At 43.1% G+C, this 27840-nt stretch overlaps 1 protein-coding gene across 2 annotated transcripts in view; it reads right to left on the reverse strand.

The window, feature by feature from the left end:
- The window catches only part of KIAA1549L (KIAA1549 like), a 288283-nt gene that overhangs the window by 80863 nt on the left and 179580 nt on the right, over nucleotides 1-27840 (reverse strand). Inside the window, exons 10-13 of one of the 2 annotated variants that reach the window (XM_090032776.1) lie at nucleotides 21049-21212; nucleotides 15732-15922; nucleotides 12126-12253; nucleotides 10458-10481 (exon numbers count right to left, since the gene is read on the reverse strand). In XM_090032776.1, coding sequence (XP_089888902.1) covers nucleotides 10458-10481; nucleotides 12126-12253; nucleotides 15732-15922; nucleotides 21049-21212 — 507 coding nt within the window. The remainder of the gene's footprint in view (nucleotides 1-10457; nucleotides 10482-12125; nucleotides 12254-15731; nucleotides 15923-21048; nucleotides 21213-27840) is intronic. The other variant, XM_090032777.1, reaches the window with a different exon arrangement.

Consider the following 27840-nt stretch of genomic DNA (forward strand, 5'->3'; position numbering starts at 1 on the left):
TTTTCTCTACTTGCTTTCTTGTTATGCAAAAAAAAATGAAAAGAAAGACTCATGGCAGCACAACATCCCGATATGGACGTGGATGTTTTGTCCCTTTTCTTAGCTCACACAGCATATCCTAAAATCGTCTTCAAGGGTTGGGTTGGCATAAGCAGAATTTGAATGTTCCAAAAGTACCTAATGTATGTGACTAATTCTTCAACCTATCAAAGGCAAATACATAGATTCTCCTGGGAGAAAACGGTCATTTTGGGGGACCAAAATTTTTGGTGCAGGCCTGAAAATGTACCTGCAGTTTTCATCTGCAGAAAACTGCATATATAGATTCCAGATGGATAAGGCCGCAAACTTGTTAATTTACCTGCCAATATAAATACTAGCAGGAGATGCATTTAAATAGAAACTACAGAGAAGACTCTTCCATACATTAAAGAGTTTCAGAAACCCCCTAAAGAACCAATCATTGACCTTATTTTCTCTAAAGCGATAGTTTAAAGCAGTGCTTCTCAAACTTTTTCTCAGCATGACCCCATTTATGACCCCATTTCCACAGCATGACCCTATTTCTTCAACATCACTCCTTACCCATAGCTCCCCACCCCCACCTGCTGATGTTATGACCCTATTTGGGGTCGTGACCCACAGTTTGGGAACCACTGGTTTAAAGGAACTGCAAAATATAAAGGGGCTGCCAAGAAAAACTGGAAGAAACAATTTGTAGAACTCAGACTTGGATCCTGAGAAACCTATGACTTGGAACCAATGAAAAGGCCATCTATAAGTAACTCCAAAATATTCAATGTATCCAATATACACCCTGGTTACAAGACAAAAAAGTCCTTTAAAAAACACTGTGTTCTCAGAATCCCTTGAAATATCCAGAGCAGCAGACAGTTTGCAGAGATCTGGGAATTCATAAATTCTCTGAATATTTATGTTCTACAAGGCAAAATCCCTTGGGTGAAAGGCCAAGTATCTCAGGTGCTTCAGAACTGGGGTTTGAGAGGATTTTGGAATACAAGTTTTTCTTTGACCCAGAGGGTAAGGTCAGGAATGCTGAATTTTCATCTGTTGAAATTTGAGAGTATGCAGACGCATGGGATCACTAGACTTTTGTTAGCTGCTAGAAGACTGAAAGATTTCATTCTTGTTTTCATGTGTCCCTATATGTAAAAGCAAGGGCTTCTATACATGTGGGTGAGTTATATCCCTTCCCACGGCCTCTTGTCTGTCCAGTGGGTTCAGGTTGCAAGGTCTTTGAGGCATTGACAGTCTACTAATTTGTATTTGTACAGTACCTGGCACAATGGGTCATCATTCTTGAGGCACTTAAGCACTGCCATAAAAGACAAGATTGATAATAATAAATATACATTAAATGTGACTGATAACAACAACAATAATAGGAAGAAAGGAGATCTGGACATGAGTATGCATGCTTGAAGTCCTCTGTGCAGTAATGTTGTATAAGCTTAAAGCCATGCCGAAGTGGTTTACAGCTGTATAATAAAATGGTGCGCATGCCTCCTTTAAGGCTAACATTTTATTGTAAGATCACAACCATGTAGATTGCCTAGTGGAGCTGGCAGGCTGATGGTGTAAGCAGAGAGACACCCTTAGCATTGTCAGTTGGATGAAAACTGCTGTCACACTCAATAGAATGTCAGATTGGGCTGATCTGGACAAGAGAAACAAAGGGGAACAACTTAATTGTGCATCTACCTGTAAATTCCAGTTATTTCTGTGGTGTGTTAGCAGTATAAGATAGAACGCTCCACCCCATTAATAAGAAAAGCAATCAGCAGGAGTAGTAAAGGCCGGCTTTCAGTGAGTAGTAAAGCCTCACTGAACCAGAGACCAAGCAGAAAAAAGGTCCACCCCATCTGTTCTACATAGTTTCTTATACCATCCTCTGCACTGTGCTTTCTGAGTGACTTCCAGTTGCACATTAAGCCACATGACCGATAACTGCCATGTATTATATATTCTTTTGTCCCCTCTCCAGGGAGATATAAGTACATGCGAAAGAGTGTTCTGTTTTGGAGGGAGGACAGTTGGCAGTGATGGACTCACACAATGGGTTAGACCACCTTGCTCCATCTTGTAAAAGAAAAGAGAAGAGAAAAATTGGAAAGAATGTGTGGTAAAATGGAGGACAATACTAGGTCCAAACTTGACAGAGCAAAGTGTTAGCTGACACCAGCATGTTGACAGCCTAAGCCAGACCCCTGAGCTGACTCAATGGAAAAAACCCAGTGGACGAGTGAAAAATAAGTAGCTAAATAACAAGCTACACCATGCTGCACAGGCCATATCTGAGGGAGCCGAATGGAGAATAGAATCAATGCACAGAATCCCCACTACACTCCGAAACTAAACAGCAGAGGCAATTTTTGCATCCTGGGCAGAGATGAGGGGAAGGCAGGGCTGTTGTGACAAGCAACAGAGAGTAGTGGGGAAGGACGGGTGAGGAGAATAGGGCAAGCACCAGGGGTCTAACCCAGGGATGGGCAAAATATGGCCTGCATCTTTGTCAGGCACACAGTAGGTCCCTCCATCCCACCTGGCCCAGGTACCATCCAGCCTGGTGCATCCCTGGGCACACAACAGAACTGGGGCAGCTCCATGGCTAGACTGCCTTTCTAGGCAGCCCAGGCAGTGGTGGCTGCTTCTGGCTGCCACCACTACTGGCCCCAGCCCCGTGGTACTGGTGGGGACCCATACACACAGCCCCAATCTGGCCCATGCTGCATCTGCTCCAGAGTCGCCCACCCAGGCTCAGCAGCGGCAGTGGCCGGGCAGAAACTTGATTGGCATGGGGAAAAAGCAGCCCCTCCCCATCGCTGCCAGGCCCTTCTTGCTGCAGCTGCCCAGAGCCTGTGCCGTGCCAGCACGGGCTCCAGGAAGCTGCAGCATGAAGGGCCCCGGTCAGGGCTGTGCGTGCATGTCCCCACCAGTACCACGGGACTGGGGCTACCGGTGATGGCAGCTGGAAGTAGCCACCGCTGCCTGGGCTGCCTAGACAGGCAGTCCAGCCACAGAGCTGCCCCAGGCCCACTGCATGCCTAGTGGGCAGCAGGACATGCCACAGGCAGGTGCTGTGGAGCAGGCATGGGGCGGGTTGGAGTTGGTGCTGTGTGCCCAGGTTCTGTCTGCTCCACTCCCACCAGGATGAGTCCAGGGTGGGCATGGGGCAGGCCAGGGGCTGTGCGCTGTTGGCGGTGGCAGGGAGGCACCACAGAGCACATGGGCTTTGGGCTGCTGCAGGGCAGGGGCAGGTGCTAACCAGCTCAGGGGGGCACATGTGAGGGGCTCCAACGCACACCCCGCCATACCCAGAAACCCTCCTCTGCAAACCTCACAACCACACCCTCCCGCACACACAATCAGACACCCCAGAAACACCATTTCATTTTGAAGTATTATGCAAACACCTCTATATATAACACAAAAACACACACAAATCAGGGCATACATTTTTTTTTAATAAAATTAAAATATGTTATTGTCAATGTTTGATTTTTTTCCCAGGATGACAACCCCCTTCCCAAAAGGAGTACTACCAGGGGCAAGGGAGGGACTTCCAGTGGCAAAGGTCAGGGGTTAGGGGAAGTAACTTCCAGTCCCAAAATGGCAACCAGGGGGTGTGGTACCTGTCAAGGGGCAGGGCTACCCTTGTGGCTCTTGACAGCTCACCAAAACTCATTATGTGGCCCACCAGATAAAATAAGTGCCTGCCCCTGGTCTATCCTAACAGTAGTAGCTGCCTCACTTGGGCTGGAGCTGGGGCCAGCTCTATGCACCCAGCCTTGCTGAGGCTGCAGAGGTGCAGGCTTCACTGCCTTCTAAATCAGTGCCCAGGGCTGGTGCCTTGCTGCCCTTCCCTCTCCCTCCAAGTACGCTACTACTAAAGGGAGATTTTTAGATTTTTAAGAAAGAGCCTGGATGAGGAAGAGCTGTAGAAGAATAACAGCTAGGGCTGTGCAAAGCTTCAGTCGCTGACTCAATTCAGAGGAGATTCGGCCCAATTCAGCAGCCCAATAGAGGTGTGTGAAGTGGGCCCTATTCAATTTGGATTCAGATTCCAGCCCAAATCAGGGACAGTGATTCAATTCACTGATTCAGATCACTGTCCCTGATTCAATTTGGTCAAATCTGATTGTGAAGATTCAATGCTGATTTGGAGAATCAGTGATTCAGACACAGCTTTAAATGTTTTTTCTACATACCTTGTATGCTTGTGAACACTGTGATGCTGAGGTGCATGGAGCGTCCCAAAGGAGTCCACTTCTGGGTCCGCTGGGGAGCACGCTGGGGGTGCCCCACCATGCCCCCTGGCTCAACAATCGGCCACAGGAGGATCCCAGGTGCCCCCCAGACCCAGGAGGCACCAATTGCCAAGCCAGAGGGTACGGGGCGGGGGGGGGGAAACATGCTCCCTGGCAGACCCAGAGGTGGACCAGAAGTGCTTCTGCTGCACTTCCAGGTCTGCCACCAAGCGCACAGGTCACCCCCATGCTCCCATGGGATGCTCCATCCACCCCACCATCTCTGTGTTCATGAGCCATGCCTGGAACTTCAAGGTATGTAGGAAAAACATATAAAGCTGTCTCTACGGCCAGGTCACTGCTTCTCCGAATCAGAACTGAATCTTCAGATTCAGATTTGACCGACTCAAATCAGGACAGTGATCCAAATCAGCAAACTGAATCACTGTCCCCTGAATTGGGCCAAATTTGAATCTGAATCACATACCGCCTGCTTCACACACCCCTTATAGCAGCTATAATGGTTCAGGTGTCCAAGACGAATAAAGAAAGGTTATTCACGAAAGTAAATGCCTCTGCATATACACATATGTGCTATGTAGCCCTCAGCAACTGATGGGTTTTAGGAACCTTTCAGAAACATAAAGCCTACTGGGCCTATACAAGTATCCCCAAACTTACAGAGTCAAACATCTGAACCCAAATTAGAAGGGCCTGTGGGATTTTAACGCACACACAGTTCTTTTGGTGACTGTTCAGGGGCAACATGCTCAAAGAGCCAATGGCATCTATCTTTGTCACAGTAGCCCATGAATATTTCCATTTGTGAGACATCAGCTAGCAGTTCAAGAGTGAGTTGAGAAGTTCTAAGCCAAACATCCCACCCAGTAAGGTATGAACAGAGAACTGAGGCTTGGAAAATAGAGAACAGGCATGGAAAATAGAGAACAGACATGGAAAATAGAACCCCAGCACTATGCTGGAAGAAGCAGCACATTAATCTGACCAGGCTCACCAGCATCTGTGTAGATCGGGTACTTCAGCAGGGCTTTTTGATGCTTTTATCTAATAGCTGATTCAAACAATAAAGGCATCAGAAAGCCCTGCTTAATCACGTGATCTATATAGTTGGTGGGCAAGTGGAGTCAAACTAACACAAGGTCTCTTCTGGGCATGTGCTGTGCTTGTTCGTAGGCAATCCAAGCTTAAAGTGAGTTTTGGGGGCGAGGGGAAGGGGTTCACATCTGTAAGCAGCCTATGATATTACCTGCCTTGTGTTTTGCAACCTCCCCTGCCACAGTCCAGGCAGCACTATGGAGGAAACTTTCTAACTTGACTAAGGAATTGACAAAAGCCTGAACTGATAGAAAGAGGAGAAAGAAGAGGTTTGGACAAGGGCTCTGAGGGATAGACTGTGGCTAGAACTAGTGAAACAGACAGTGAAGATGTGAAGCTGGAACCTGAGATGAGATTAGGAGGAACCTGAGACAAAGACATGGAGGGGGAGGACATGTACAAGGAACACAGAAATCAGATGAAGTGACTGTGCTGATTTCCCAAAGATTTTCTCTCTGTTAGGTGTGCATGTATCATATGATCTCATATGGTAGAATATGTTCTTTTAATTTGCATTTGCAGTTTTTTAGCAACCCCCAACTTAAATTAGACATAATGCCTCACTTGCCCAACATGCCCTAAGAGCACAAACTGTTTAGCTGAGCACTTCAAAGTTAGGAAATATTGTCTAGGCAGCCTTATTTATGACTAGTTGGTGAAGAAGTAGGCTTTAGAGAACCATAGGTGCTGCAGTACTTGTGATCAGGCTACAAATATAAGGATTTGCTCCCCCATGCAGTATGGCAGATTCCTCTAGTAAAGAAGGCAAGAAAACTCTACCATTCCCCTTTTCTTCTGTACTCTTTCATATAGCTTTATTCCCATTTTTGCCAATGGTCCCATTAGCTGATTCACTTCCAAAGACCTATCCCTTCCATTTTCCTCAAAAAATGTATTGGGGCACTTGTCTTAAGTCTCCTGACAAATTATAGCAAACACTTTTAACAGTTATTTCCAGTCCCAGTAACCAAATTTTGTCAAATAAATTGTACACATGACTTGCTGAATGAAATCTGAAGCCTGTGCAATATTTGCATAAGTTAAAGGAAGGCAAAAAATGTGAGCACATCCACACATGTGCACTTACTGTGCAGTAACTAAAATTACTACACAGTATGGGCACATGTCTACAACTGCATGCCTGTACTGCACAGTAAATGTGGCAGCTTACACTGACTTGCATAATGCAGATATCAAATTTATGCCCAACTAGTTACTGCACAGTAACACATATGTAGACTCATTACTGCACAGTAACCCAGGGGACCTCCCTGCTGGGTCTGACCAACCACTAGGGAGGTGGCCTGAGCCTGGCTTCAGCTTAGGACTAAAGTTAGTCCCAAAGGCTGGCAGCCATGGGGTCAGAGCAGGGGTGGGCAAAATATGACCCGTGGGCCAGATCTGGCCTGCCAGGCCATTCTATCTGGTCTGCGGGGCTCCTAGAAAAGAATTAAAAATTAATATTTATCTGCCCCTTGGCTGCCTGTCAAAGGTGACAGGAGACAGGAGCAGTAGGACCCAGGGGGAAGCTGCTGGCAGGAGCCAATGGCAGCAGTAGCAAGACCCACCAGCCCCGTTCCTCCCCCGCTCCCACCCCCTGCCAGAAGCTGCCTTAGCAGAAGCCTCTAGCCTAGGACCCTGGGCCTGCTTCTCTCCTCCCTCTACTGGAGACAGAAATTCACATAAGAATGGGTGGAGGGAGGAGAGGATCACTGGTGCAACATGACCCAACCGGCACCATGAGGTTCCCAGCTGGCAGTCATGTGGTGCTCCAGCTGTGTCCCATGGTCCCAGCCCTGCAGCTGGAACTGCATGGTGCTGCAGCTGCCAGTGGGGAGCAGCAGACATGGGGGGGCGTGGCAGCAAGGGCCGGCACAGGAGAAGGGAGTGGGAGCAGGATCAGCACAGGGGCAAAAGTGGAAATGGGGGCCGGCACAGGGCGAAAGTCTCAGCAGGGGCTGGTGAGGGGGAGGTGGAAGTGGAAGCAGGGACCAGCACAGGGTGGGGAGTGGCAGCGGGAGCCAGCACACAGGGGGGGAATGGTAGCGGGGGCCAGCATGAGGGGGAGTGGCAGCAGGGGCCAGTGCAGGGGCGGGTGGCAGAAGGGGCCAGCGTGGGGGGGGTGTAAAAGTGGCAGCAGGAGCCAGTACAGAGGGGAAAAGTGTCAGCACAGGGCCTCAGGGGTCAGGGCCGGTGGCAGGGCAGGAGCAAGCTGGGACCCACGGGGCCAGGCTGGCTCCTGCTGCATTCTTTGATCCCAGCATTGCAGACAGGAACAGCGCTCTGCTGGGACATGCCTGGCCATGCAGTGCCATGCCACTTGGTTCTTGGCTGCAACACTGGAATCACAGAATGCAGCAGGAGCCAACTCAGCACCGTGGCTCCCAGCTTGTTCCTGCTGCCACCTCTACTGCAGCATGCCTGCAGCTCCTGGACTCGCAGCAGGGAAAGCCCCGTGGTGGAGTCCACTGCCTCCCCTGCCCCATGCTGTGCAGGTCCCCTGACTCTACCCAGAGTGGAGAGAGCCCTGTCCACTACTCCCCTGTGGAGTCCAACGAGGCCTCCCCTGTGGTAGTGCGGGAGCTGCAGGTGCTTGGCATGAAGCCCCTGTGATAGAGGAGGCCTGGCAGGCTCTGTTCCTCACGCCTGCACAGCACTGCCCAGAGCTGCACCCCACTGGATACCAGTGCCTGTGCCAGGCACAAGCTCCCTAAGCCCCCCCCCCCACCTGCTGCTCTTGCTGGCAGCAGGGACTGTGTGCCATATGGAAGAGTGGGGGGGCCGCACCCCACAAATCTCACACACACACACCCTGCCCCCACAGGCCCCACTGACATATACACACCCCAACATACCCTATGCCCCCCCACACAGCCCACCGTACACACATGCCACAGCCCTCAACACAATGAGTGAGACTATTTTTTAGTTATTATGCAATCCCTTCTATTACAGTACACAAACGCAAATCATGACAAATCTTTTTTGTAATAAAATTAAAATATGTTATAGTAGGTGTTTGACTTCTAATGTATGACTTGTTTTCTGCTCATTCTAAGATGGCAACCACCCTCTGAAAAAGGGTATTTCTGGGGGGCAAAGAGAGGGACTTCTGGTGGCAAAGGTCAGGGGTTAGGGGGAGGGACTTCTAGTTCCAATATGGTGATAAGGGGGCGGGACAACTGTCAAGATATGGAGTACCTTTGCAGCCTCCAACAGCTTGTTAACCAGCCCTCTGCCCAAAAGAATTGCCTGCCCCTGGGCCAGAGGCTGGAGCTCCCCCCAGTGGCCACACGGGAACATGGCAGGCTGTTCTGACCTGGGACTACATCTTGCCTCAGGCTGTCTGTTTGTACATGCCGGCCTATTCCCACTTACTATGCCGTAACTTCCTGCACAATAAATTTAAGCCAGTGTAAATGCATGTGTAGAGACACCCTATGAAAAAGAAAAGACAGTTCAAAACCTGATGAAGAGGGAACACTTTATTCAGCAAAAATGAATAGATCTTTTACTAAAGGAATGATTAAGAAGTTCCATTGGCTTATGAAGAGTTGAGTTTAATCATTTAGTTTTATCTTCTGTAAAAAATCTCAAAACAGCCTCAGCTAAAGAGGCCTCCATAATATCAGTTTCTTCATTCATGACTATCTGGCTACCCTGGTTTCATGTTTGCTGTTCATTTCCCCTCACTGCTGAGAAGCTGTAGGCATGACTTTGGGGTGGGTATTGATAGAAACCATGTAGTTTATCTACTGAGTTAACACCCAAGACTGTCATTTTCCTGTATAACTAAATGTCAGTGAGGAATAGAATCTAAAATTGGTTTGTAACTATGGCAACTAATGAGCCAATCTAACTTGGAGTCCCCAAATCAATCATGTGACTTAGCCAGGGATTCATTCCAATTTTCAGATGCTGATTTTCAGAGGAAAAAAATATGCTGTTCTTTTTCCTAACATGCATATTAGAGGTGTCAAGCTACAATCATGCTAGATAGCTGGAGCAGTTTCAGACAAACAGCTAAAAGAAAAATAGCCCCTTTGTTAAATTGGAAGAACAAATGGTAACACATTCTAGTTATGCTAATTACCCTGGATAAAGATAAAGCTCCACAATAGAAACTACTACAGATGACAGCACTATCTGAAATCACAGAATTGGGAATTAGATATAAACCTTACCCAAGGAATTCAATCATGAATTGATTTTTTAATGGCAATGATAAAACACATTTAGCATAATATAACCAAAACATTTTTGGGTAGAAACCCTCCCTCTCAGGAGGCTAAGTGGGAAGACATTTTAGTAAGATACTCAACACAGACATCTCAGTAAGGGAGAGGCCCAGTATCTCCATGCCGGATCTGTGACTCCCCATTAGCTAAGCATTTTACTTATGCACACCCTGCCCTTTCTCTCGTTACAGACACCCTAAGCTAAGAAACACAATGGAAGTAGTTTGATACCAGAACATGATAGGACAGAATTTCAGAAACCCATCCAGAGGGAAGAAGGGCTGAATACCATGGGGTTTCCCTTTGCCAAGAGAGTTGTCAGGGCAGCTACAGGGCAACTGATCCACTGTTGCCAACAGCCTCCTAATGGTGGAGTAGGGATGAGCAAACAAGGATAGCTTCAGCAATCTCTCTCTAGCTGCACAATGTAGTGCACAATGCAGCAGCAAAGGTGCTCATTTGTGCGCACTATTACAGTGAGCACAAATTAGCACCTTTGCTGCTTTAATTAATGGGGAGGTTTCCTTTCCTTTGGCTCTGTTCAAATTCCCCTAACATCAATATAACATCTTGGTCTTTCTGCAGAGGACAGGAAAAAGAGGATGTCAAATACACAAGAGAATACTGCAGCTATTAGTTTCCCAGCATAGTTAGGGAAGCATACAGTCACTGCTTGCAAATCAGGATGAAGCTAAAATTACACTAAAAGGGAGATTTTAAATAAAAGGCCAATAAACAGCCACTACGCATGTGCTGGAGATATAGGAAAGCTCTGATCAGAAGAAATCACATTAAGGGTTAGTCAAATGTTTATCAAGGAACCCAAAGTTCTTACCAATTTTCTTTGAGGATTTAAAACCTATAAGTTAAAGAAAAAGAAACAAAAACAAAGTGATAATAACACCCGCACTAAAACATTTTGACTAGGTAAATTAAATTAACATTAAATGAAAGTGTATTATCTGGTTTAATGTTTTCTGAGAAAAAGAAATAATCACACTCTGAAAGTACAGTATTGAACTCTCAAAATCCCAAATGTTTTTGTCTCATAAAGCAAGCAATATTTGAATGAGTATGAACAAAGCAATAACTTTAAAAGCAGGCTGTTATGTGTAATTAGCATAACTTGTTTAATGTGACCTGTGAAAATTTAGGCCTAGATCCTAAAAGCTAAGGTCCTTATTGGTTTTAGTGGAGCAACCTATAGCCACAGCAGCGCACCACAATAGCTGTCATTGCAGGACTGGGTCTCTTTCTAGTAAGAAATCATATTTTTTCAATAGACAAATACAAACAACACAAATGTGCAACACATAGAAAAGGTGTTCTTGCCATAAATGTATAATATACAGGAAAACCATTTTAAAAGAGAACAACTCAATTATATCTATCCCATATTTCTCACAGAATGCACGAACAGGTAGTAAATGCAGGGGAACTGCAGACAAAATTTAAAAATATAATGTAATTTTTGCTGTACAGGATGACATTGCCTATTCTACTATGCATTTGGGTCTATTTATTATATTATGTTCTTGCTAAAACACATGAACTTTGCAAGCCACATCACAATACTTTATCAGATTATGATGATCACCATGGGAATTGCCATATGGACAATGAGAAAGTTCCACAGAGGCTACAGAGGTGATTTACTGAAGTAGGGATGGAAATAGTTTTGTATTGAGATTTTCTGTGTCCCTCAACCTCCCTTTCCAATCCTGCAACGTCTTATTAAAGAAAGATTTATATTTGTGCGCTGCCGACAAAATCCGAGGAGGTCACGTTACGTCTCATTTAGAGTCTGGCTTCACATGAAATATGTCCACAAAACCAGGGCTAAACCTCAAGAGAAATTAGCAAAGTAACAAGCAAAGAAAAACAAGAAGAGAGAGTCCAATATTCCTTAGATGCATCTTGTACATCTTAAATCCTAAAGCTGATATCATCAACAAAGGATTTGGAAACAAAGTTGAGTGCAGCATCACACCCCTTAGCGCAAGGGCAAGAGCTGTCATTAAGGGCGTTAGCAAAGAGAAGACAAAAGAGTGAAGGGTAATAGAGATCGGAAGCACTGCCACCGTCACATCTTTTCAACAGTTTTTACCTGGTAAATCCATCTCATCAGATCTAGGCCAGATGAGAGGCAACAGCAATGAAAACATATGTCCTAGGGTCCTATACAGGAAAACTGCAAGCCTAGTTTCACATGTTAAGAAGTCATGTGTCTCATGGCATTATGTGGCTGCTAAAATCTGTGAACAGTTGCAAAGGCTAATAACATGGAATAAATAACATACTGTTCTATGTGGAGTTTCATGACAGTACAGCTTATTATAGCACGGAAGGCAGAAAAGTGGGGAAAAGAAGGAGCATTGAAGAATAAATGCATAAAAGATTAGTAAATGTAGGACATAAAGGAGGAGGAGGGTTTCAACATGGGTATCTCTGTGGGAGTAGCTGCAGGCATACAGTAGACCTTTCATTAGGAAACACTTCTCACCATTTCTTTTTCTTCCCTCATCTTTTGTCACTTTCTGCTGTGCCATTACTTTCTGTGGAGAGCTTCTGCCTGAGCTGGGCTTTCCTGATTCGTTGGTGATGACAGAACCATTCTGACTAGGCGACCTGCTGTAAGTAACCATAGCAACAAGGAAGACTGTAAGTTTCTTCTGTATAAACCTCATTTCAAGGTTATTTCATCTGCACAGTTTGCATCACTGGCTTTGCAAGTCGGATTTTGTACAGAAAGGAGACAGGAAATAAGCTGCACAACAGCAACACAATGAAAGCAGGGATGCAACTACAATATTTAATGTTTTAATTTTTTTTTAATGTAGGTTCAGCCTTGAAGAGGATTTCAGTGAAACCAGGACTGATTATTTCTCTCGCACAAACCCACAGTGACACAAGGGAAATGCTGCAAAGGGCAAAAAACCACTATTATTAATTTAACATCTGTTAAGCAGGTCAAATAAAAGATGACCTTTGCTTTTATGCCAGTTTTTCAAGTATATAGCTAAGCAAATACACTCCAAGCCTTTCCCCACTGTATCTGCTTTTGATTATTTTGTCAGCCAGAACTTACACTCACCCGCTCACTTACACTGTCTTTTCTCCCTCTATACACTATAATGTTTAGCCAGTGCCAGTTTTTGCTGAGACTCCCTTGCTGTGAATGGTCGTCCTCCTTGTCATTGTATGCTTTGCTCAGTGTCCTCCAACTACTATGGCCACAAGTATGGAAGTGGGATGGTGGTCAGATATGTTGAGAAAGGGACAGTCTTCCTACAGAGAGCATGGGTAGGAACTCTTGTGTTCCTCTGGGCAAAAATATTCAGGACAGGTTCCTAATTTCTTTTTGGGTAGGCTAGGTACCATGCATCACTAGCTCAATTTAACAGCTAGTGAATAGGCCACAGTAAAAAAAAAATGTTTAACTAAATGTTAATACAGCAAGGGGGAGTTACCACAGAGTAGCCAGTTTCACAGTTGGAAACAAGAGGAATGAAATAAGCCTATCGTACCACCAGTCTAACCCATATGGCAGTCTACTATTAGCCAGAATGCTGCAGCAATGGTCATCAAAAGGAAACTCAAAGGGTAGATTCACAGAAAAACAGGACTGGCAGGGACCTCGGGAGGTCATCCAGTCCATCCCCCTGCTCAAGATAGGGTCATCCCTGCTTAAATCATTCCAGTCAAGTATTTGTCTGACCTGCTGTTTGGCTAAAACATATCTGACAAGATTTTACTGACAAATACTTTCCAAAGTATGGCTACACAGTAAGTAATTTAATTAAATTCTATCACCGCCACAAAAAGTAGCTTTAAATCCATAGGCAGCATTGAGACAGACATGTCCTGAGGCACAGGGCAACCTTCTAAAGTCTCATTGTCTATGTATAACGTGCCTGGGGGGGGAGGTCAGACTGCTCCAGCTGAGGCAGGAGAAGAGGATACTTAATGCTACCAAACTGAAGAAAGTATCAGGTGTGGGGCAAACAGTGCTACCTCAGTGCCTTATTGCTTTTGGAGTTCAACAGAAGCCCTTTTATAATTAATTCACACAAAAGCTATGTCATAATGTTTTATCTATCTGGGAAGAAAAGAATGAAGCAGGTGCCCAGCCCCTGCTCAACTTACCCAGTGGCTTTCCTTGTGGAAATTGCATTGTGAATTAATGTTGCTGGATGCAATTTTAACCCCTATAGAATCCTTGCCATGATGGTTAGTGATTCATTTCACACAGGCTAATAACTGCTTGGCTCCTGATAGGGACAGCTTCCAGTGAAACAAACAGCAGCTGTATCCCTATAAAATGGCTGTTGCTTCCACAGAGCTTCTAAGTGCTCCTCTTTTAAAAGCATCATGCATATCTATTTATTATGGATTTTAAAAATGATAAAGTATATAATATGAATCACTTCATGAAAAGTCTGTTGCAAACCTTCTCCCATCACCTATTAGATAATAGTGCAAAGAGCCTAATCCCACTCACTTTACTAATACAAGTAATCCTGATGTTAGTGAAACTACCTGTGGCAGAGAAGATGCAACTCTCATTGAGTACTGCAATATATTTGCAATACTCAGTCTACATAGAAACTGCTTTCCAGTGATTCCCTGAATAGGTATCTAGTCTGCCAATCAATATTTGTCTAGGAATGCAAGGATTAATTACAAGATTTTGCATATCCAAAATGTTGAAGTGTTTGGATCACTTTTTGTAGAGTCAATGGAGAGAATTATATTCTGTCTGTGTATCTGTCTGACATAAGTCAGTAATCAAAGAGTCTTGAAAAATTCTTTAAAGAATAGTTCCTGGAAATGCTTATCGTTCAGGAGGGCAAGCACCTTCAGCTGTTACAATGCTAATCTCCCATTTGGCACTTTATCATGCAACAGAAGACATTGAAAAGGACAAGTATTATTCAGTTCATATAAACTAGATAATCTGATTCTTATGATCTGTGATACATTGATTTATAGCATACAGCACACATGACTCACACTAAAAGCTGGGAGCAAGATTTTAGAGAAACAAACTGATCTTAGGAACTAAGACAGGATTTCTTAACGAGTTTCTTCTGTTTACCAATTTATACCATCTCTCAATAGCCTCTTATATAATGGATTATCTGACATGAGTAACACACAGAATTACCAAAATCAACATGTCAGTAAACACTCAGAAAATTCAGTTTAATAATGAAGTTTTCTAGAATTTCCATTCCTCTGAAGAGTGGTGTGCACTGGTAAGTGTATAAGATGAATTAACTCAAAAGATTTAGTTTCCTAGAAAATTTCCCCACCCAAACCAAAATAACCTTTCTTTAGTTAATCAGATTCCCAAAGATATGGCTATTATAACTGCAGTGAAACTGACATTAACTGTATTCTCACTGCTAAAATACTAGATTTACTTTTGCTTTACTTCCTTTATTATCAAACTTTTAAGAACAAGAAAAAAGGCTTACATTTCTCAACTATAAAATGAATTCAAATAATCCTGTTCCATTACAGTGAATAATATTAGAAACAACTAATTCTTACTATAGGCACTTCGGCACTTTTGAGTGCTTCTTATACATGTTCATAACACTGTTGTTATATGTACTCTGGATTCTGAGACATGCTATCAACAACATAATTTAGGGAGAGCTTTAGTTTTGGTCCTTTATTCAGTCCTTAATAAGGCTATAAGAGGTAGATCCTCAGTTGGTAGTCACAATCAATGGGTCACAATCAATGGAGTTTTGATGGTTCACACCCACTGAGGATCTTCCCCATAGTTCATTTGTAAACTCCAGATATAGGCCTAGATTTTGAATCCCATTAAAGTTCAGATCTGTAGCACAGCACTAGCACTCATGTTGGCAGCTTCCCATTCATCTCTTCTGAGTTATAAAGTCTGCTAAATCTCCAGTTATTATCCTACTCTCTTTAGCAATCCTACATGCTGAATAACATTAGTAAAGGCCAAGCACTTCTGTAAAGAAACAAAATGCTATAGGCATTGCATGGGTGCCAAACTCATTGTGGTTTTATCTGCTGCCAGCAGCATCCAGCCCACTCCATCCCTCAGCTGAAATTGGCCACTGCGTACCTTTTCCTTGTTTCATTGGACTTGGCAGTTTTAATGGTGCTTCCATCTTGAGTAATTTCTCTTTCCTGAGAGGCAGGTGCATCTCTAACTGGAAGTGGTAGCACTACAGTCTCCTGAGTTACAGGCAAAACCTCATCTTCAGCTCCCTGCTGACCTAAATGTTGCTTGGCATAGTCAAAGCCTTGCACAGGCTGCAGAGAAGAAGAAAAATGGTATTCCAACAAGCATCATATATTAGTATAAGATTTTTTGTTATTACCTATTAACTTCTCTAATTATGTGCATCATGGTGAAAAGTTGTAGCCATCATTGTAATACAGTTAGCCGACAGTGATACAGTATGGTCATCAAGCTTTTGTTCAACATGTTGCTAAACATTGATTAATGGATACAAAATTGTCCGTGTTTTTAGTTAACCCCCCCCCCCCCCATGATAACTCAGACTTGCATAGGAAAAGGAAAAAGAAAAGAGAAGAGAAGGGTGGAAATTCAGGGGGTGGGAGGGAAGGAGAGGAGAGGGAGGGAAGTTGGCTAGAAAATGAAAATCCCTCCCACAAAAGGAAAACAGAAGTCCTTTTTGTCTTCCCATCCTTCTCTACTGCCCAGCTTCAGCCCCCTGGCTGCGTCCCTGGAAGCCTCTGTAGAGAGAAAGTGAAAATGACAAGTTCCATCTAGGAAGGCAGCTGCCATTTCAATTTTCTTGCTTGATGGCTAATTTTTTGGCAAAATCAAAATTTTAATCTGGAAAATTTTAATTTTGGGGAGAAATGGCATTTGCTATTGGTTAATCACAAAAATCCTAGCTGGCTCTATGAAAAAAGAGTCTTTCATATATAACAATAATGAGATTCTGATGTGGCTAATGACAAAATGCTATAAAGTAAAATGCTGGTGTTTTTCACTTTTCCAACACATGCCATATAACATTCTAGTAACATATCAAAAGTATAAAAATAGCACTTGAAAAAGATTCCTTCAGGCTCTTAAGATGTTAACAAATATTTTAGGTGTACTGGAAAAAATCCACCTAGTTTTAAACTTCACAGATGGGTCAAAACAGTGAGATATTCACAGTACCTTCTGTTTTTTATACACATTTGCTCCATTTCTGTCCCTTGTGGCTATAAAACAGATACAAGAGAGGCTGATAGCTTTATAGGTATCTCAGTCTGAAAAATTATGTAATGTCCTTAAAAATCCCTATTTCTGCATAAGGGGACCTGTCTCACATTTTAAGCCTCCTACTTAACACTACTCTGAAATTTCCTTTAACCTGACAAAGAAAGTTGGCATCCATTTGAGAAGCAACTTCAGTGGAAATATATTAAAGAGGTAGTAAATGGACTAGCATTAAATTGGGTCAACAAAGTCTTAGCAAATTACAGCAGTGAGCCTTTCAACATATTACAACATATTAGAGAAATGCCAGTTTGCCATGAAAAAGCCCTGCTGGCAAACCACAATGATGTCTCTCCCCTGAAGGGAGCTGAATGTTTCCCCTTCATAGTGAAGGAAAAGTACCACAGAAGCAGTCATTAAATTAGCCTTATGAAGAGAGGAAAAGACAGACAAGGCAAGCCATGCAAAGGACTGCTAGAGAATGCCATAATACCATAAGCCACCACAGACTCTGAAATTCTGACTAAAATTAAGGGTTCAAAGTCTTCACTTACATAGGTTAATTGCTAGCCTACACAATCAATGAATGGGGCAATAAGACAGAAAATTGTTACAAGACTGATATATAACAGCACTTTTCTCATCTGACGCACTGAAATTGTATAGATACACTACAAATACACTTCTATCTTATGGAAAAAGCAAGAATCAAAGAGCACAAATATCTTAACAGAAGTGTAGAAATGTGAAACCCTGATCTCTCAGATTCCGATGATTATTTTTTGAGGTGCTACTTATCCCAACATCAAATAAAACTGTGTAAAAGGAAGAGCTAGAAAAATGATTCTTGTTAGCTGATATACTGTACTAAAGAGCATTTAATCCAGGAACTCTGACACGTGAAAGGCACCATAACCAGACGGCCTTACCACCCTGAAGGGAACTGGCAACACTACAACAATAATTCATGATGATGATTTACTCAGCACTGGAGGAAAACATATCTGTAACCCCACATTTCTGCAATAAGTGGGATTTGGTGGATGGTTTTGAAATGATATTTTAATATCATTACTCAGACCATTTCTTATATTGGCTGGATGAGGGTAAAAAGAAGAGTATGCACTGTAACTGGGATTTGGCATGGTGATGTAAAAGCTGAAAATATTAAAACACAATCACCATACATATTCCTATTCTGGTTTGTTATTTTTCTTTATATGTTGGTCTCATAAATGAATGTATGTTTTTTATCTCATGGCCTGCAGCATTTGACTCAGACTGTGGCTTTTATCTATATTTACCTGCTATCTTATTCTTTCTTGTTGTTTTAGAAGAAAGAAAAAGTGACAGATTAGAAAATAAGATTATCAGCTTTTAAAAGAATGATATAAATTAGAAAGCAAGAGAAGCAAAACAAATGAATGAATGAATGATTGAAGGAACGAACGAAAACAAACTTAACATCTGCCAAAAAACCCAGAACAAATACAGCATTTAAAGATTATTAAAACACTTTTCCCTCAGTTCATTTACTTGCTGATACAGAAAAATCTCACATACATCAGTCTGTACTTTTTTATTTTTGATCTGGTAAAGTCAGACGAAACAAATGGTAACAATACCTTTTCTCTGATGCCCAGCACAGATGCTGCTGGCTGTTAAATCAATTGTGAATGGCAAAAGAATTTAACACTACACTCAAGAAAAATACTATAAACTACACTATTTATAAGCAGCTAATGTTTTCTAACTTTATTTATTCAGCCATCAGTATGTTACCACAAAAGGGTTGTTTCCTCTATTCCCATGCACAAGCAACAACCCTGTTTCCATATCATATTGCAATCTATAGAATGCTATTTAATGCTAAAGATTTCATTACCCCTTTATGCTTTGTTCATTAATTTAATTCCATTCACACAAGAAGAATTCTGAGAAATGATGTAGTAGGCAGCTCTTCTATGTGAAGAACTGCAGTACCCCTCTGTTCACAGCAGCAATAAGACTGCAGCAATGAATAGGCAGGTTCAGGCTGCTGGTTTCCCTTGATACAAGACTTTTGAAATCACAGCACATAAAATGGCACCACTAAAAAACAAAAACAGCTGATACCAAAGACAAAGAGGGGGCTTTCCACACAGTTTGAATTTCCTCTGTTTCCAACAATTCAGAGAACATCCAAAGGGTACCAAAACCCTGATAAGCCAAATTGAAAGATCAACTATACAGGAAAAGAAATTTTAAAGCTGCATTTTAAACTGAAAATATCCATCTAATGCAATTTAATTTTCAGAGCAGCTTTCTGTCCAAGAACATCTGAAGGTATCAAGTGATTTCAGGCACATTGGTAGCTAATCAATTTAAATATTCAATTTAAATATGGTTTAGATGCGTCATACTCAACCATCTGTAGTGCCCATCTTTACACTTAATGGTTCAGCAACAATAATAGCTCTGGTAAGTCAGGGCAAAAAGAAATTGGTCTTCTTGGGTTATGAACAGCCGTTCACTTGCAGCACTTTGTAGCATAACAAAAATACAATGCTATGGGGGTGTACAGACATCCCAGCCTTTTGGTACTTTACCCACCTCCAAAGCAGAGATACTTGTTTCCAGCTGATGCCACATGGACATCAGCTAGAAGCAGCTGCAGCAGAGAAGCAACCTCCAGCAACCAGTGAGGGCAACAAGCCTTGCCCTCCTTACCCCCACCACCTCTGTGGGGAAACCAGATCATCTTCAGGGGAGGGAACAGGATATGCTCACTGGCAACCAAGAGCTATGCTTGCATTATAAAGCCCTTCAATCTTATATCAACTTACTGCACTGGGATTTGTTTTCCCCTATATCTGTAACTTTTTATTTTTGGTGTTAAGTCCCATTTATGGTTTGGTTGTACAGGATAGACAAAGATATAGGAGTGCAATACTGATGTCATTGTTTTGACCAGACTTGCATAAAATTTCCACTCCTAAACTATGCCACACACCAAAAATAAACACAGGATGTTCCCAGATGAAGAAGGGAGGCACACACACGCATTATGCTTTTTCTCTACTTTCCTTTCCATCTATGTTTTTCAGAGCAGTCCTTGTAGATGCAATTCACTGAACTCACACTGTCTGTATTACTCAGAAAGAAAGCAGTGATTTTATCATTTCAGTTCCTTGCTAACCCAGACCAGTGAAGCCAGGAAGGAGAGTGAAGGGGTAGAATGGTATACATACATACTCATTATCCCCCACAAAACCTTATCAGTCCAGACTTTGTTTTTGGTGGTTTGTCAGTGCCCTGGGGGAGGACAGTGGTTTGCCCACCCTAAGAGCTGAAATTTGAATAATGATGTAGCCCACTTGGTGATTTAGTTGCCTTCCCATTGTGGAGATTTTAAAGCAGAATATATACTTGTAGAGAGAGATTTAAATTGGGAATTTATCTGCCATGACAAAGTCCCTTTAATTTATATGGCTTCTTAAGAGAAGCAAATTGTCTCAACACTAGAAGCTATATTTACAAGTCAATTAAAAGTACAAAAATGCAAAAGAAAAGAATGGTGGGGGGGAAATGTCACCTTTTCTGAATCACTAATTGGCTGGAACAGCTCTAATTTAGGGCTAGAGTCTCAACTATTGTCAGACACAGAACTTTAGCTATTCAAGTCCTATTAGTGATAATAGGGCTTGTTTTGTAGAAGTTCTATGCATAGAATTAAGGATGTTGCCTTTAAGAAAAATGTATCTTTGGAAAAAATAATCCAAGTTTGATTTTCCATTTCTCTCTACTTCCCCAATTTACAGAAGCAGCAAATGCCATGTAGGAAGCCCGCTTGGCCCTATGGGAGGGAACAACTTGCATCAATGAACAAATTGATGGCACACTCTTGATGGTTAGAGAGAACTCGGAGAAGGTCTAAGAAGAATTCTGTCGTCTTCTTGGATGGAAGCATGATTACTGTGACAGGAGGTGTCTCAAGGGGTGCGGAGCTAAGGAAAACTGGCAGGGCATGGGTCTGTCATATTGCTCCAAAGGAAACAAAAGTTCTACAATAGCACAGAAAGTCCTATTCCAAGTCTACCCCCCTTGTAAACTCACAAATGTTCTTCAGATGCATTTAGCAAAGGAACTGAAACATGAAACCTTCAGAAAAGAAATGGGTGCTCAAAATCAAGACATTTCTCATTGCATAAACACATACTTTAGCTCTTTGAGGCAGATTCATCATGGTGTCTGGCTTGAAGTCATTCTTGTTCTTCCTGCACAGAACTGCAGTGATGATGATAATGATAACTGTAACCACGGCAATCGGAGCCAACACAGCCGCAATGATCCACAAGTTGTTGGGTGGGTTTTTCACCACAGCTGAATAAATTACAAATCAGAGTCAGTGCTCCATCACCATTTCCTGTGTAAAAGCAGTATTAGAACTGGCAGGGTACAGCCAAAGTAGCCTTCATGTACTAATTATTATGAAAGGATGGTGATGATGATCGATTGACTTAGAATTTTACAATAAAAAAAATGGATCAACAGACTTTCACAATCAATAGTTTCAAGTTGTTTAAATCACAAATTACTAGCTCTCCTCTCAAGTCCAGGATCTCAGTTGCACTTAAATGTCTTCTTCACAGTATAAGCAAGGCATGGTAAATGCAACATATGGCAGGTTGGTAGCATAGCAAAGGTGGGGCGGGCAGCACACCAGCCCTGGGCACCAATTTAGAAAGGGCACCAAAGTAGTAACTACCAGAGGGCCTGTGCCATAGTATGGTGCCAGGAGACCAAGATGTGGCAGTAGCAGCATAAGTCCAGTAAGACTCCTGTGCTCAGTACACCCTGCCCCTCTCCAGGGTCTTTGGTCTGGCCCAAAAAATTGTTAGTTACATCTCTGCCATAGGTATTTTCCTAAAATAAAAAGCCAAGACACAGATATTATCTATCCCATTTACCCCAGTCCTGCTTCTATAAAAGTTATTGGTTCAGATTCACAGAAGCTGTAAATTGGCAAAGTTCCTTTGATAATGAGGATGCTATGACCACTCACAGCTACTAAGAAAAAGGCTCATTAAGAGTTTTGCAACAAACACTTGTGAAAAAGAGCTCTTTTCTTATTAGTGTTGCTGTTGTGTTTTTCTGATTCTTTGGTATCATAGAGGGATTACGACTTTTTAATTATTTCTTGTAAAAATGTAGGGGCAGGAAGAGTTATGTCCAGTCATATTGATAATTGTACCAGAATATAAATCACAGCACTAAGGGACCCTCTATATGTGCAAGTAAAGACACAATGGGATCTAATGCGCAATCCATACAATTGTGCCTCTTGCCATGCCACACATGCAAGGCAAGAGGCATGACTGTAGGCTTGCATCTCAGACCCTATCATGCTTTATTACCAGTGAAGGGGAAGCCTGATCCCAGGCTCCCCCTGCTCCAACAAAAAGCAATGTCCCACCGTTGGGAGCCCCCTCAGTTGACATGGACCCCAGCTGCATATGTGCCTCAGGCACCCCCCACAGCTGGGAGATTGCAACTGCTGCAATCCCTTAGCCATGGGGGCACACCATGCAGCTGTGCCCCTGCAGCTGGGAACCCTGTCAGCTCATTGTAGCTGGGAGATCACAGCAGCTGCATCTCCCAGTCATACTGGTGTGTGGGGTGCTCCCATGGCTGGGAGCCCTGTCAGCTGATGGGGTCCCAGCTGTGGGGGCATATGCTCCTGTGGCTGGAAGCCAGCATCAGCTGGGAGCTCCCAAGCTTTGGGATGCACATGGACCCCCACCAGCTGGGAACCCCAATCTCTGAACAGGTCTCCAAGTCATCGGAGCACAGGCTACACGTGCAAATTAAACCTAGATAGAAACTGGCTATAAAATTATTACACATTTTCCAGCAATAACTTTATAGCTGGCTGAACTTTTTTAAGGTACCATAGTTAATTTAGATGTATAGCCAGCCTAATTAATTGTGCAATTCACCAGGTAACTGTGTAATATACGTAACATATAGCAAAGGGCCTAATACACATCCTCAACTATTTGTTAGTGCACATTCATATGGAGGGCAATATTGCTAAGATTCTGAATCCATTTGATATGAATGAATCTCCTGGTATGTATCTTAAAATAACTTGCTGCATTTTCTCATTTCATTTCCTTTCAGAATTGCTTATGCTAATCACTATATTACATCCTTAATTATTTGATTATGAAAAGCTTACCATGATTTCTATATTCTTTTGGCTCCAGATGTAGAAAAGACAACTGTGTAAATATCACTAGTGGCCATGTACAGGTGCTAGATTTGTGCCTTTTTCCCAGCACAAAAAGAGATCATACATTCATTCAAGGGCTTTCTCCCAGCAGAAAAATAGCTCTTTTCCAAGAAGGTTCTACCACTGTGAACCAGGTAGACCTCTCCCTTCCCACACTAAATTGAATGACTGTTTCTCTCTGGTGTTGAATACACCCAGTATCCTACAGCCCCTTGCTCTCCCTTCCTCCAAAGGAAGGAGTGAGCTGTCAGGGAGCCCTGTAGGAACCCTATCCCCTGTTCTGCCAATTGGCTGACTAGTACTAGAAGTTGGGGAGCCGTTCTCCTGCAGCAAAACTGTTCCAGAGCCCCGGGAAGGTTCCTGCCACAGGAGAAAAGCCCCCACCCAGTGAACTCCTCCCTTTCCACCGAGAAGCATTTGTGGGATAGGGGATAGCTGTGCTACAGCTGAAAGTCTGCCTGAGCTCCGCATGCCTTGCCGCCATAATGAAACACTCCCACCTCTCCCTACATTGCTCCAAGCTGGCCCAGAGGTATGCAAGCAGTGGGGACTATTCTCCTGTGGGGGGAACTAGGAGGGTTTGTACCATGGGAGGAGGTCCCTCCCCTCCCACAAATCAGCTGATTGCCAGAATAAGGGAGACCTCCCTCAGCTGCTCTCTGAAAAGCAGCAGCTGCCAATTGCCACTTGGCAGCCTGCCCCTTCTCAGGCAGGGCACAGGGTACACAGTCAATTAAAAAGCTCCCGTAAGGGAAGGGGGCCCAGTGAACAGCTCTCTAGTGCCTTCTAGCAGGACAGCTAGCTTGTGTAGGTCTCTAGCGAGAGGGCTGGAAAGCATGTATGCTCCAACTCCCAGGCTGTTTTCCTATCAGTGAGAATTTCAGAAAGATGCTATGGCCACTGAGAAGTTCCTCAACAGTTACCCCATTTTTCTTTTTGATTTAATACAAGCTACCAGGACCTGATTCTGGAAGCTGCAGAGCATTTTCAGCTTCCATTGGCTTGACTGACTGTTGATGGCACTGAGCTCTTTCCAACACTGGACATCTAACTACAGTAGTTACTTCACAGCTAGTTGAAAGCATGTTTTGGGCCTGACCCACAACTCCTTTTGTAGTCAGAGCTAATTACGTTATACAAGGAAGTAGCAGAGTCATATGATCTGTGATGTTTTGCATTCAAGCTAACAGTAACTGCATGCTTCATTGGATCTTTAAGGGCTAGTATAATCCCTGAATGTTAAGTGTCCCTTCTCTGAGAAAGGTTCCCTCTTTAATGATCCTGTGTAAATAAATGAATAACACTGTAACAGCTAGTTAAGGGAGAGGTCTTGGTCGGCCCTTTTTCTGAAAAGCAAAGGCTTTAGCTTGGGCCAAATTTTATCTAACAATGCCCATTTTAATTACCAGCTACCACAGTGGCACTAGTGAATAACAAACACTTGAAGCAGAGGTTCCTAACTGCTGAAAGATGAGTAGGTATTTCTGAAATCTCTCTGAAGAGGACAGAGAAAAAGGACAATTGTGTGCTTAATACACAGGACTGAGGCTCAAGAGATCTGGTTTCTGCTATTATCTCTGTCACAGACTTCCTGCGTGATTTAGGATCAGGTGCTTCAGACCTGACCCAATGCTCACATAAATCAACAGATCTTATTTCCACTGATTACCACGGGCTTCAGAATAATCATGTTTTTTCCTACCTTTTGTCATGTCTACTCAGACTGTAAGGTCCTCAAGTCAGGTATTTTCTATCTCAAAGTGCAGCACCTGTTACAGCAGGGCTGCTTTATTACAATACAAATCATACTATGTAAGAGTGAAGTGCTTGTTATAGAGTTTTCTTACAATTACAGATAAATACTCATGTCCAAAATGAAGCAATGGGAATATTTTCTTTCCACTGTAAAATATTCAGATTGTTCCTTCTGGTCAAATGACCTAATCTCAGAGTTTTAGCGTAGAGTCTTCTTCATGTTACACTCCCAAATGGCAACTCTACCCAGCCACGTAACTGACATTTTTGGGGCACTTATGCATAGTTTGCAATCCTATTCTACTTAAAGTCGCTTACCCAGACCTCCTTTTGAAGCAGCCTCTCCCCTCACTTGGGGCAGCCAAGAGAGCGAGATCTGGAGTGAGACGAAAGCAAGCAAGCCAGAAGATGGTGGCTCAGTGAGACAGATACCACTGTAAGAGAGTGGGTGGGGGCTACATTCTAATCTGGACCTTTGCTCTTTATCTGGTGAATATTAAATGCAAGGGCCAGTGGCTCAGCTTCAAAGGGAGGACTAGAGAGAGAACTGGATAATACCTAACCTATGGCCTGGTGGGTAGTGTTGTGAAGTTGGAGAGATACAGGTTTGGAGAATTTCCTGGGTGAGTGACACAGCATCCTCCTTCCCCACCACTGTTTTTGTTGGGCTACAATATGGGGATTTATATTCAGGTATGTGTATACAGAATCCCAGCCCATGCACAGTCTACTGAACGTACATATGTGTCCACACCATAGGTAAAATAAAATTGCAAATATTGTATAAGTGCCAAAATGGCAATTATGCAGCTAGGAAAATGTCATTTGCTAGTGTAAAGGTAAATGAGATTCTGCCTTTTGGTACCCAAAACCAAAAATGTTTTTTATGTGCATTTGTCATATCATGCTGTATGGAAACTTTATTTCAGTTTGGATGGCAGTCTACAGCTGAGGGAGGCTGCCTTATAAAACTGTACAAGCATGCAGTATATGCAGCTATCTATTTGAAAATATGAAACATACCCAAAACTAGTCAGTATATTTTTCCGATTTATAGATGTTTTAATGGGGAACAATATAATTTGTATTTAAGTTAACATAATTTATGCAAACAGGGATCAAAATTAGTGTTTTCAGCAGAAAAAAATTTAAAAATCAATCATTCAGTAGCATCTAACTCAGGACCAGACCAGGCGACATATTGCAGTCACTGGTTATGGTACTATTGTACCATTTGAGCCTGTTTTGTGATTTAATCCCATGCTTATTGCCAATCTTTAATCATTTGTTACAATTAGTTCCTCTTTTGCTATCAATTTGCTATGCAGCTGTTCCAAGTGCTTGATTCATGCAGATAGGAAGGCTGATTTGTGACAGGGTGCCTAGCATGCCTGTCACTTTAAGAAGAGAGATGCCTCTAGCTCAGGCAGCCAGGTAAAACACCTGACTGAAGGGAGGCGGGGCTTAAGGTATATATAAGCCCAGGGCCTGAGATAGGCAGGCAGTCTCATCCAGGTAGCTGACAGGGATGGAGCTCCTGAGCAGCAGCTGGGACCTCCTTACCACCCCTTAGTCCATTCCACAAACCACCAGACGCTCCCCAGCCCAAAGGCTGCAGACCCACAGATGTGCTTGGTGTGAAAAGGCTGCTGAGAGTGATTCTGGCTCACACCAAGCATGTCTGTGGGTCTACACCCTTTGGGCTGGGGAACATCTGGTGGTTTGTGGAACAAACTACTAAAGGGAGGTGAGGAGGTCCCAGCTGGCCTAGGGAGGTATGGGCCAGAGGGCCCAGAGCAGGGGGCCAGAGGGCTCATAGAGTAGGTAGGGCCAGAGTGCCTGTAGGCTTCACTGAGCTAGGAGTGGGGCCAGGACTCAGGGAGGACCAACAGCCTAGAAGAGCCACAGATGGATACTGGCAGGGCTGGAGAGCCTATGGGTCTCAAGGGGCCTAGGAGTGGGGCCAGGGTCTAAGGAGAAGAACCAAAGGCCAGGAAGGCCAAAGCCAGAGACTGAGGGGGCTATAGCTCAGAGGTGCTTGGTGTAAAAATGAACAGAGACAAAAGCTCTTACCCTATAGGGGTAGTTATGATCTGATTAGCATGTGCGACATCTGCAAGGCATTGGCATGGGTACTGGGGAGGGAGAGCCCATGTAATTAGCCCTTAAGGCAGTGAGTACAGTCATCTGAGCTCAGGAGTGTGAGACCAGGCTTGGGGAGCCCTGGGGCAAGCCTCCCTTTTTCTAGAAGATAAATACATCAAGGCATGGCAGAAAAGGGGAAGAAGAGATTGCCCAAAGAGAGAAGTTGATAAGTGCTGAGGGTGCTCCAGGTTTGATTGGATAGGTTTGATTCCAAAGGGATAAATATCTCAGCATTCAAAATGGAAAGGTTAAATTAGTCAAAAACTTAAAATCATATCTACCATACAATATAAAATTCAAAACTCCACCATGCATTCAAAACACTGCACCAGGAAGGCAGAACAAAATCTACCCTGGGATCCAAAAGGACCAGTGGTTTTTTTTTAAATCTGAACATGAACTTAATGTCCTTCAAATCACTAATGGAATTGCTAAGAAAAAAAAGGAGCTTTCATTTTACCTTGCAAGAATAATTACACTTCATTTTTCCTCTACATTTTTCTGAATTAGTTTATTGTACCTTCATATTGGAAATTGCATACACAAAATAAAACATTCAGTACACTAACCTCTTGGATCAATCTCCCTAATTAATTACCTGCTTTCCATCATCAACAGCGTCATGCAACTTAAAAAGCTCTGACAGGTGAAAGTGCATGTCTCTAAAGAAATTTTTTCTATTGGTATTCGGATTTCTGCAGCTGCTTTATATACATTAAATCTGAGGGACCTCTGGATAGCTCAACTGCTTTATGCCCTTCATTTTCATTTATGCCAAGATAGTTAACTAGCTATTTACTTTTAATGTGTGTGAGC

The sequence above is a fragment of the Crocodylus siamensis genome, chromosome 2 (genome assembly GCF_052110815.1).
Source record: "Crocodylus siamensis isolate JL-2025a chromosome 2, ASM5211081v1, whole genome shotgun sequence".
In the NCBI taxonomy this organism is placed as follows: Eukaryota; Metazoa; Chordata; order Crocodylia; family Crocodylidae; genus Crocodylus; species Crocodylus siamensis.